The sequence below is a fragment of the Heliconius melpomene genome, unplaced genomic scaffold (assembly GCF_056956725.1).
Source record: "Heliconius melpomene rosina isolate 202511_hmr_F unplaced genomic scaffold, ASM5695672v1 ptg000026l, whole genome shotgun sequence".
NCBI classification, from domain to species: domain Eukaryota; kingdom Metazoa; phylum Arthropoda; class Insecta; order Lepidoptera; family Nymphalidae; genus Heliconius; species Heliconius melpomene.
Genome location: NW_028181862.1, coordinates 349,516 through 361,756, shown reverse-complemented (window position 1 = coordinate 361,756; position 12,241 = coordinate 349,516). Strand labels below are relative to the sequence as shown.

The following is a 12,241-nucleotide window of genomic DNA, read 5'->3' as shown; positions in this document are numbered from 1 at the left end:
GAGCGGTGACGTAACGCTCGTTGATAAGACAATACCGTTTTCGGAGCCTGACCTAGAAGGTCCGTTAGATGTGCGTGCGCCATCGACGCTAACCTGTCGGTTACCTTTCTGTTTAGTTTTATAACCAGACAAATGAATAAGAGTGTGGTGTTTACGTTTACACAATTTACACCCTGACTTTTTACATTGATTCGCGTAATGTCCTTTATTAAAACAATTATAACATATTTTAAAAGTAGATAAAACTTGTAATCTCGCGTCAATGCTCAATGAAAGAAAATTAGAACAATTAGACAAGTTATGTTCACCGTTACACTTAGGGCACAGTGTTTTAGATGGAGAAGATAAAGAAGATGGAGAAGGTATAGTCTCAACATTGTGGTATGAAATCATAGCTTTATACCTTGAAGGTTTCAATAAGTTACTGTTATTATCATTATTATTAACTGACGATTTAATATGGTGAGATTCAAGTGTCTCTAATAAGTCAGCGCGATTACGAATGAAATCAAGAAGTGATTTTAATGTAATTGGTTGATCCTTATCTAATCGACCTTTGAACTCCTCCCAGTCACGGAATGCTTTCGCATCTAACTTTTGAGTAATAATATATATCAAAAGTGTATCCCAGTGTTCCGTGGGCTCCCCAAGGGAACTTAACGCACGAATATTTTTATTTATCTGATCAATTACACTTTTAAAAATAAAGGAGGACTGTTTATTTATTACCTCAATATGAAATAAAGCTGAGATGTGGTGCTGAACTAATAATCGCTTATTATCAAACCGCTCACACAAAAGAGTCCATACAGTGATGTAATTCTTCGCTGAAAATTCAATTGACTCGATGACAACTGCAGCAGTCCCTTCTAACGAAGCACGCAAGTAATGAAACTTATTTATATCATCAATTTCGCTATTTAAATGAATGAGACTGGTAAATGTATCTCGAAACTCGAGCCAATTGCTATAAGAACCCCTAAATTTTGGCAATTGAATAGTGGGTAACTTGACCAGCTTATGATTATTTATATGAGACACTTCATTGATTAATTTAGACCTATCATCATCTCGTTGAAAGTTTTTTATTAATTGTTGGGCTTTAACAACGCAGGTGAAATAATGAGATTCAAATGACATGCGTTCTTGTAATTGTATATCTAGCACATCTAAACATTCTAAGTTTGTTTGAACCTCATCAAACTGATTATAAACAGTTTCGATCTTACCTAGTTTTAATTGTAACTCACTGATATCGGAAGCCGTCAATGAAGCAGGATCCAATGAATTAATATAACTGACGAACAGTGTCAGCCGACCCTTATAGCTTCCGCGTCTCTTAATGAATTCCTTCTCTTCAGGCATTATGGGAGATAAGTGTTATCACCTGGAATTGTTTACAGTAAAACCTTAAATTAATACAATTCCTACCTAAATAAATAGAAAAAGGACACAGTAAAACATGTAAGTACAAATTATAAGCCTTTGACTAGTATTTTAATGATCTGACTTTGTTAATTAAATTAAAAGTAACAATGTTTGTTAATGAATGCTGTTAAACCAAAGAATGAAAGTTCAATGAACTAATGTGACCAGTAAACTGTATTAATAAATTAATGTCTTACTTGAGTGAATATTTATAGATTTGAATATATTAAATTTATAAACATTACAGTACTTGTATTCTACTATACTACTGTACTTGTATTCTACTATTTCTTTTTTGGGTGTACAATAAAGAGTTTTATTGTATTGTATTATTGTACAGTATTTATAATATATTTCTCAAATCTTACTCAAAAATGACTAAACTTCACCAATTACCTAGTTACATGAACAAATTCGTGTTTATGTCACGTGTAAAATTAACTATTTAATTTTACTAACCTGATACAGCATTAAATTTAATTAAATACCTTGCGAGTAGTGGGTTGTATTAAGAGAAACACTTAATAATAAATATCTAAAGAATACTTCTTCAAATCGTGATATGACTCCCCGTGACCTTACTTGACCTCTGCACACGTTGACAAATATTTCCTTATTATATTATATTATATTTATTATCCTCTCACGCCTCAACTCAAACAAATACATCATTAACAACATGTGGCTTGATGAAGAAAGGTGTCATCTCCCTTAGGCACTTTCGATCTACCTCGCGCGCGATTTGCCTTTATTCACATTGACATCATAGGACCTCTTCCTATCTCACAGGGATATCGCTACTGCTTCACTGCTGTGGATCGTTTTACCCGCTGGCCGGAAGTCACGCCTATGGCGGATATCACGGCTGAAACAGTTGGGAAGGCGTTAATATCCTGGATATCCAGATTTGGATGTCCTATGGATATTGTCACTGATCGTGGGCGACAGTTTGAATCCGCACTTTTCCAATACCTTGGAAAAATGATCGGATTTAAACATCGCAAAACAACCGCGTATCACCCAGCATGCAACGGGCTAGTGGAACGATTTCACAGGTAGTTAAAGGCAGCAATAATGTGCCACGCAGATACGAATTGGGTGGATACATTACCATTGGTATTACTTGGCATACGTAGTGCATTTAAAGATGACCTTCGATCATCATCCGCTGAGCTAGTTTACGGCGAGCCATTGCGTTTACCTGGAGAGTTCTTCCAGGCCGCAGCTCCCCATTCCACGGATTTGTCGGAGTTCACTTCACGTCTTCGCCAATTTGCCTCAAGGCTGCAGCCCTCACCAGCTGCGCGGCATAGCAAAGGCAAAATTTTTATCTTTAAGGATCTGTCTTCATGTACTCACATTTTTCTTAGGGATGACTCTTTACGTGGTGCTTTACAACCACCTTACACCGGCCCCTACGAAGTTCTAGAACGTGGTGATAAAACATTTAAAATATCCATAAAAGGTAAAACCGTGACAGTATCAGTAGACCGCATCAAACCAGCCTACATACTGTCCGATCCTTCTCCCAATCCTATTCCCACGCCTACTCCTAAAACCAATCCTGATTTTTCTTCCAATGCTCCCATTCAAGATGGCTTAAAGCGAACTCGCTCAAATCGAATTGTTCGGTTTCCCGATTATTATCGCCCTTGACAGTCTCTGGCGGTGGGTGGTGTGGCTTGATGAAGAATCGACTTGCGCTCGCGCATAGGTCAAACCGGTCGGTCAGTCGTTTCTTGTAACACACGCGAAGCGCATGTCTCTCGCTTGCTTGTCGCTCGCTTGCTTATATCGCTAACGCCACGTGCTTCATTACTTAACACATAGTACACACATTCTATAAACACTTCAATTAGAACATGAACAAAATCCGGAACAAAGTCCTTATAAGATGCAACTAAATATCAATAAATTAACTAATGATTTGGAAATTGCTCTTATTCAATATACAGGAATAGATCCCACAGCCCGTCTTAAATTGCCTAAACTAAAAGAAAATAAGAGGCTATACGAGTACTTAGATATATTTAATAAACAAATTCTTAAACAATTTTACTTTATAGATTCTGATTTAAACCATATTCTTACTTTAATTTACTGTAGTGCATTAGTAATAGCCGAACATTCTGGATATAATATTCGTCACTTGCAATCAAATTTACCAACTACAAACCATAAACCTCAAAAACCTGCATGGCAAATTAAACTTGAATTACATATTAAAAAATTAAGAGCCGATTTAGGAAGAGTGACACAGTATATAAATGGTAATAGATCTTCAAAATTAGTTAAAAAAGTCCAAGATATTTTTAAAAGATTATCAGTTCATTCTATACACGAAAGCAAAAACAGTAGACCTGAAGAATTCCTTGATACGCTTAAGCAAAAATTAAGTTTAAAATCTCAGCGATTAGCAAGGTACAATAAAGCACTACGGAGAAAAATAAAAATAGATAATGTTTTATTTCATAAGAATGAGAAAGTATTTTATAGGAACTTAAACGAAAAACAAGATGCGGTTAATAGTGAAATACCTGAAAAAGAAGCACTCACAAACTACTGGACAGATTTATGGAAGAAGAAGGAAAGCCATAACGAGGAGGCCGAATGGTTGAGTGATGTGGAAAATAGATGGAAAGATGTAAGCGATATGGAATTTGTACAGTTTACCAGAGAAGATATTGAAAAAGTAGTCAGGCATGTTAAAAACTGGAAAGCAGCAGGAATAGACGGTATTCACAACTTTTGGTACAAAAAGTTCTACGTTCTTCATGATATATTAGTTAATATAATTACGGATATTGTCAATAATAAGCAAGTGCTACCAAAATTTGTTACAAAAGGAATTACTTATATGCTTCCTAAAAATAGTGATACAATAAACCCTTCCCAATATCGACCTATCACGTGCTTACCAACTATTTATAAACTTATTACAGCTTGCATAACACAAAAAATTAATAAACATATAATTGAAAATAGTATAGTATAGTTTTTTCCGCTTCTGGCAACCCCGGTGCTAACAGCTGATTCCGACTGAGAATTTTAATTTCATATAATTTAATTCAATTTGAAGCCCATTTCCACAATAATTGCTAAATTTAATTAAGCAAATAGTGTTACTTACGTAATTATAATAGTTTTTATGTTTTAAATAGATTTTATTGTGAATTGTAAAGTGTTCTTTGTGTAAGTGACTGGTAGTATGCCGGCATAATATTTATGTATATTTTACTGTAAGTACGCGTTTTTATCATTGTTTTTAATTATTAGGTGCTATAGAAACCATATAACGTTGATTTAATTGTGGTTTAATTGCGTAAATTAGTAGTTTAAGCTTAGTTTTCCGTCGTGCATAAACTACCCGTTATTTGCATATAATCCAAATCCTTAACGTTACTCAAAAAATACTTTACTCAAAATGATGACTCGCAGAGCACTATCTCGTCAGGAGGAGTCCAAACTCCAACTGACTTTACAAGAATTAAAAAACACTAAGGATTTGTGTGCCCAATTACAGTGTGAAAGGCAAGATAATGAAATAGAACTTTTACAATTATTAGACAATAACACTAGGCTTAAGAAAGAAATGACTGCTATACACATAGAATTAACAACAATTGTAAAGGAACGGGATACTCTCAAAGATTTAGTAGATAAGTTTGACCGGTGCAGCGATGAATATGAGCAGGCCCTTATTAGGATAACTACCTTGGATCAGGAGCTGCAAGAGGCTCACACACTCATTACTAAGTTACAGGAGGATGCTCAGAATGCTACCGTGTCACATAATATTAGCTTGTATAATGAGTTAGTTGAGAGTGCCCCGCAGTTGGTTTCTCCTGTGTTGGACAGACATAGTCACTCAATTATTGATCTCACCAAGAATGACACATCGTTATTCAATCTTAAAAAAGGATCAAGTCTGCCTCACTGCAGTAGAAACAAACTAAAAAAATACATAAAAATCAATAAGTTTATTGTCAAAACTAAAAAATTAATAAAACAACATAGTTATATGTCCAAGTGTGCAAAATTAAGTAAGGAGAAATTGGAACTATATGATGATTTAGAAATGTGCACAAAAAAACTAAATAAGTGTAGGTTAAATTATGAAGCTGATACACAAGCACTACAAAGTGAAATTAATTATTTAAAAGACTCCCTTGATATACTTAATAAAAAGTATGTCAATTCATTGAACGAAATACAAGAGTATTCCAAGGTGATGGACAATCTTATTACACTGTCCACAAATAACACTGAACGTTTTGATTCTTTAATCCGTGCCCGTTCATCACAGCAATCACCTGCAAGTACTCCGGTGTGTGTCCCCTTGACCAACCCCTTGTGTGACAGCCTTCATAATAATAGTAGTAGTAGGTTCAGGTCACAGCAGTCATTTCGTGCATCAATTCATGAACCTAGTTCATTAGTTAATGCACAAAACATAGTTTTATTTAGTGATGATATTGGAAGGAATATGGGTTCAATTTTGAATTCTTGTTTACCGGGACAGTCAGCTGTTAGTTTTTGTTATCCGTCAGCATCCTTTGAAGTTCTCATGCAGAGAAGTTTAAGTTATAAATTTAATAAGTGTGACAAACTTGTTATATTATCAAGTAAGGTATAGCGCGCACTAGTGATTTTTGTCACCGTGACTGTTGCGCGACTGTCACCGTGTACATTACACTTAATGAAGGTGCGCGCATTTGGATACGTGACAATTGGGTGACTTTTTGTCCGCGGAGGCCGGCAACACGCCGGTGACGCAACTGTCACCGCGTCCATAGATTTGTATGGCCGTGCGCGCATTAGCAACTAAATGTCACCTCCCCCTTGCGGTTTCCATACTAGTCGTCTTCCGCATAAACATGAAACAGCAGCGTGTTGCATTGCAGCACCGAATTTTTATGTCAATAATTGCGTCAAGTTCATCACCAAGGCAAAACGTGTGTTTTCATGAAGATGAAATAGACAATGACAATACTGATTGACGAAATTGAGTTGAGGCCATTGCTCTATGACAAATGAAAAGTTAAAAGCCAATATTTTCTACATTTGCTTTTTTTTCTATTTCTTAATATAAGTGCACAGACAACCATCTCTTCGAGATCCATTTTATCAAATGTAAAAAATTTCGTCACTGTCATCGCAAGTGCGCGCAGTGGCGAAAAGTATGGTGACATGTCAGTGACAAAAAGTTTATTGTCACCGTGACAAAAGTCACCAGTGCGCGCTAAGGGTAATAGGGGAAATTTAAACAAAAACCAGTTAAATGAGTATTGTAAGTCATTATTAAACTTAGATATAAGTAAAATAATTTTGTTTACATTTCCTTATTGTAAAAATCAGCCAGAAGCGGAAAATAATTACAGATATAAGCTAAACTCTACTCTGCACACAATAAGTACATATAATGACAAATTTCATATAATTGACACTAACAAAATAGTTAGTAAAACTTTATTTTTGACTCAAAGTAAATATTATTTTGGTCATAGGTTTAAGAGACAGATAGCTTCTGTGCTATCCTATTATTTTGACTTATCAGCCAAGAACTTGGCTACTACTTCAACTGCTTCTATTGAGCAGACTGACATTCCAATTTATTCTGACATTATGTCTAATAATTTACACTCTGTTGACATTTCTCAACATTTAAATTAATTTCTCAGACAACAGAGGTAGCAACCTCTAGCTCTAATTTATTATTAAATATCCATTTGATCCAGCCAGCTTTACAATTAAATTACAATAATCACGCACATTGCACATCATCACAATATCCGTGCAAAAATAATAATAAAAATGTTAATTCTATTAGATTAGTTCATCAGAACATCTGTTGCTTGACGGGGGGCAAGCAGCTAGAGCTGGAATTATTCATGAACTCGGAGGAAATTAGTATTTTGTGTATTACTGAACATTGGTTAAAGGTGAACCAGCTCATGTTTAATTTCAGAAACCACCGGGTAGGAAGCTCATTCTGCAGAATCAACACAATACACGGGGGGTCGCTTATAATATTAAACAAGAACCTTAAGTTCAAGGAACGGAAAGATATTGTGTCCCTTTCTGTAGAATGTTCTATCGAATTAGCGTGTGTTCAATTAGAGCAATTCATTGTTATATGTGTATACAGACCTCCCTCCGCCAATTTAAAATTATTTTTAGAAGTAATGGATGAGGCCTTAAGCAAACTTACCAAGTCGGGTAAGCCTTTGTTAGTGTGTGGGGACTTTAATGTTAATATTTTGGAAAGTTTTAGTCCCACCATTAATTTATTAAGTCTTTTTAAGTCACACAATTTACTTAATTTATTTATGGAGCCAACCAGAATAACTCCTACGACTAGTACTTGTATAGATAACATATTTACTGACATTATTCCATGCTACAAAAGCATTATTAATAAATTGGATTCTGACCACTCTGGTCAGCTAGTAGAATTCTATAGTAAGAAAAAACAGGTGGCTAAGAAAAGAATTGCTGTTGTACCTGTCACAGCTAGTCGTTTGGAACGTATGAGAGTTAGTTTACTAACTAATTTACTAGTTTTAGATATAACTTTACCTCCCAATTCTTTGTACAATTCTTTTTTTTACTCTTTTATTAATAAATTTCATTCAATATTTACTCCCAAAGAGATTACAATTACTGATAGTCCTATCTTTGGAGACTGGGCCACAGCAGGTATTTATAAGAGTAGGGAGACACTGTATATGTTATATTATGAGAAACAGTTTAATAGTGATGAAGAGTTTAAAGAGTACTTAAAATCTTACTCTAAAATTTTCAAAAGAGTTTGCAAAATTGCTAAATCTTTATTTATTAAAACAAAAATCAGAAATAGTAATAATAAAATTGAAGCCACTTGGAAGGTTGTTAATGCCGAGACTGGGAGAACTAGGGTGAAAGATTCTAATTTTAAACTTAGTATTGACGGTCACATTGTTGATTCCGATTTGGAAGTGGCCATTGCATTTGAAAAGTTTTTCTCTACTTTCCCAGTCAGTCTAACAAACGATTTAGGTTCTTCCACCACTATTGCAGAATCGTTAATTAAAGACAATGTTCCCGAATTTTATAATGGTTACGTTTTCCGTCATGTAAATTATTCAGACATTAGTGTAGCTTTCAAATCAATTAGTATGAAAAAGACAGCCGACTTGTGGGGTGTCTCAGTTAATATCATAAATTCTTTAATTGATATTTTGATTCCTGATTTAGTTACAATTTTTAATAGATGTATTGATTGTGGAGTGTTTCCTGATTTGATGAAATATAGTAAAATAACTCCATTGTTTAAATCAGGTAGTACGCAAGACCCCACAAATTTCAGACCGATTTCAGTACTACCTACGTTTAGTAAAATTTTTGAAAAGCTGATACTCAGTCAGCTTCTTACTTATTTTAATAAAAATAAATTACTGCACACAGGTCAATTTGGTTTCACTCGTGGAAGGTCAACATCTGATGCTGGGGTCAAATTATTAGAGAGTCTATTCGCGGCTTGGGAGGAGTCACGTGATGCCTTTGGGGTGTTTTGTGACTTATCCAAAGCATTTGATTGTGTGCAGCATAAAACTCTTATCAGGAAGCTACACCACTATGGTATAAGAGGCATTGCTTTGGATCTTCTCACTTCTTATTTAAGTGATAGGATTCAAAAGGTAAATGTCAACGGGAAACTATCACACGGGTCACCTGTAGCATTGGGGGTGCCACAAGGCTCTATTCTGGGTCCGTTTTTGTTCCTTTTGTACATTAATGACTTACCTCACCTTATGAGAGATATCTGTGAAATGGTGTTGTTTGCAGATGATACATCTTTAGTTTTTAAGGTTAATAGACGGCTATTGGAAATTGACGATGTAAACAATGCTCTTTCTAGGATATTACACTGGTTTAGTGCCAATAACTTGCTTTTAAATAGTAGTAAAACTAAATGTATCAGGTTCTTTACTAAGAATGTTCAACAAGTAGAAACCAGGGTTTTGATGAACAATAAGGAACTTAAAGTAGTTAATGAAACTGTTTTCTTAGGTATAACATTAGATGCTAAGTTACAATGGGGTCCGCATATAGAAACTTTATCTGGTAGACTTAGTTCGGCAGCGTATGCAGTCCGCAAGATTCGTCAACTGACCGATGTTGACACCGCGCGTTTAGTATACTTCAGCTATTTTCATAGCATTATGTCTTACGGCCTATTACTTTGGGGTAGTGCCGCTGACATAGATACCATTTTTGTGCTCCAAAAACGGGCTGTCCGAGCAGTCTATAAAATGGGTCCACGGGAGTCACTAAGGAATAAATTTAAAGACTTTAACATCCTCACACTACACTCCCAATATATTTACGACAACTTAGTATATGTGCATAAGAATATTAATAAATTTAATAAAAACAGTGACCTCCATCAATATAATTTAAGAAATAAAAATAAGCTTGCTGTGCCCTTCTCTAGGCTCCATAAAGTGTCTCACTCATTCGTAGGTCAAAGTATACACTTTTATAACAAACTTCCAAACGACGTGGTTAATTTATCACTGAACAAATTTAAAAAAGTGGTAAAGCACAGGCTCTGCCAAAAAGCTTATTACTCTGTTAAAGATTATGTTCGCGATAAAGATGTTTGGAAATGAGTTGCTCTATTTCTAAGTTAAAATTGTTAATTGTGATTTATAACAAATGTTGGCATTTAAAAAGAGTGGCCATGAGTTTCTTTGCCTGTATCTTCTCATGACCTCAACCATTTGAACGGGCTTTTTTCAAGTCAAAATTGCACATTTTTTTTGGTTATTTTGTTTTCCATTTTTTTTTATCTTTTATGACATGTCCAAGTGAATGTTAAGCATTTTTATGGAATAAAGATATTTTGACTTTGACTTTGACTTTGACTTATACTTGCAGAGGAACAAAAAGGATGTAGGCAAAACCATAAAGGATGTAAAGAACAGTTAATAATAGATTCAATAGTTTTAAAACATGCTAATACAAATAAAAAAAATCTTCACATATCATATATAGTTTATAAAAAGGCATTTGATAGTGTCCCTCATTCTTGGTTACTTAAAATACTTAAAATATATAAGATAAATCCATCTATTGTAATTTTTTTACAAAATGCCATGGCGGAATGGAGAACTACGCTGCATTTATCAGTCGGAAAAAACAAAATTATGACTGACGAAATTTATATTGAAAATGGTATCTTTCAGGGAGATTCTCTTAGCCCGTTATGGTTTTGCCTCGCCTTAAATCTCCTATCTCATCTTCTGAACGCTATGTCATCATGCGGATATAAATTAAATAATGATACTGCTATCACACATTTGATGTATATGGATGATATTAAAATTTTTGCAAAGACTAAGAAAGGTCTTCAAACTCTCCTCAAAATTACTACTCAATTTAGTCAGGATATAAATATGTCTTTTGGAGTAGATAAATGTAAAATAATTCATATTAATAAAGGCAAAATCGACAGTAAAGTTAATAACGAAGAAAATATTTCATTTAATTTAATGGAGTCAGGTGATACTTATAAATACCTAGGAGTACATCAATCTAATAGTATAAATAATATTCAAATAAACAAAACAGTTAAATATGGAATTCAGTAAACGATTAAATGCAATATGTAAAAGGCAACTTCATTCAAAAAATCTTTTTAAGGCAATAAACACTTACGCTATCCCAGTTAACATACACTTTTGGAGTAATAAAATGGACTCAAACTGACATCAAACGGCTTCAGATAAAAACAAGAACAACTTTAACTAAATATAATTATTTACATCCAAAATCAGCAATAGAGAGAACCAATATTAAAAGAATAAAAGGCGGTAGAGGACTTATAAATCTGGAAGTGTTATGGGAAGGACAGGTCAAGAACCTTAGAGATTTCTTTTACACAAAATCAGAATGCACTTTACATTCTGCAATAATAGATTTTGATGATAATTTCACTCCAATCAATTTAAAAAATAGATCAATTTCATTCAAACCACTTCAAGACCATGTAGAACAACAATTCAATAATTGGCGTAAAAAAGAACTACATGGTCGACACCTTCATGACTTGGAACAGGTGCATATTGACTCGGAGGCTTCGAACAAATGGCTAAAATTAGGTTATTTGTTCCCAAAAACCGAAGGTTTTATGATCGCCATCCAAGATCAAATCATAGCAACAAAAAATTATAGAAAATTCATTGTCAGGGATCGCAATATACAAATAAATAAATGTAGCAATATACAAATAAGTAAAGATAAATGTAGAAAATGTCATAGACAACCGGAAACTATTCAGCATATAACTAGCGCTTGTTCTTCCTTAGCACAGTTCAGTGCTAATTCAGTGCTAGTTCTTCCTTAGCGCTTGTTCTTCCTCCAAATGGTGTTGTAGCCAGGAGGCTACAACACCATTTGGAGGGGACAGGTCCGGACCTCTCGGACCACCAGTATGGCTTCCGCAGGGGGCGCTCGACGGTGGATGCCATACTGGAGGTAAAGTCCTATGCGCAGGATGCGGTGGCCCTTGGCGATGGAGTCTTGGCGGTGTCTTTAGACATCGCCAACGCTTTCAACTCCCTGCCCTGGCCCTGCATTAAGGAGGCTCTGTTATACCATCGTGTGCCTCCATACCTGCGCCGCGTCATCGGGGCTTACCTGTCCGGGAGGTCTGTGACCTTTCCGGCTCCTGGAGGAGGTTGGGAGGAGTTTGTGGTGTCGGCCGGTGTTCCACAAGGATCGGTGCTGGGTCCGATCGTCTGGAACATCGGGTACGGCTGGGTGCTGC

The 12,241-nt window shown here is 35.2% G+C and overlaps 2 protein-coding genes across 2 annotated transcripts; both read left to right on the top strand.

Annotated features, from left to right (window-relative positions):
• Window positions 1-2,373: 2,373 nt before the first annotated feature.
• LOC146526558 (uncharacterized) lies at window positions 2,374-3,269 on the top strand. The gene has a single exon (XM_085207013.1). It carries the CDS (start codon window positions 2,503-2,505, stop codon window positions 3,082-3,084), a length of 582 nt encoding a protein of 193 aa, XP_085063139.1. The 5' UTR covers window positions 2,374-2,502; the 3' UTR covers window positions 3,085-3,269.
• Window positions 3,270-3,322: 53 nt separating this feature from the next.
• Window positions 3,323-11,818, top strand: LOC146526557 (uncharacterized). The gene is made up of 7 exons (XM_085207019.1): window positions 3,323-3,444; window positions 3,535-3,849; window positions 3,925-4,128; window positions 4,867-5,241; window positions 7,259-7,406; window positions 10,659-10,890; window positions 11,250-11,818. The coding sequence occupies exons 1-7, from the start codon at window positions 3,323-3,325 to the stop codon at window positions 11,816-11,818; spliced, it is 1,965 nt and encodes a 654-aa protein (XP_085063145.1).
• The last annotated feature ends 423 nt before the right edge of the window (window positions 11,819-12,241 follow it).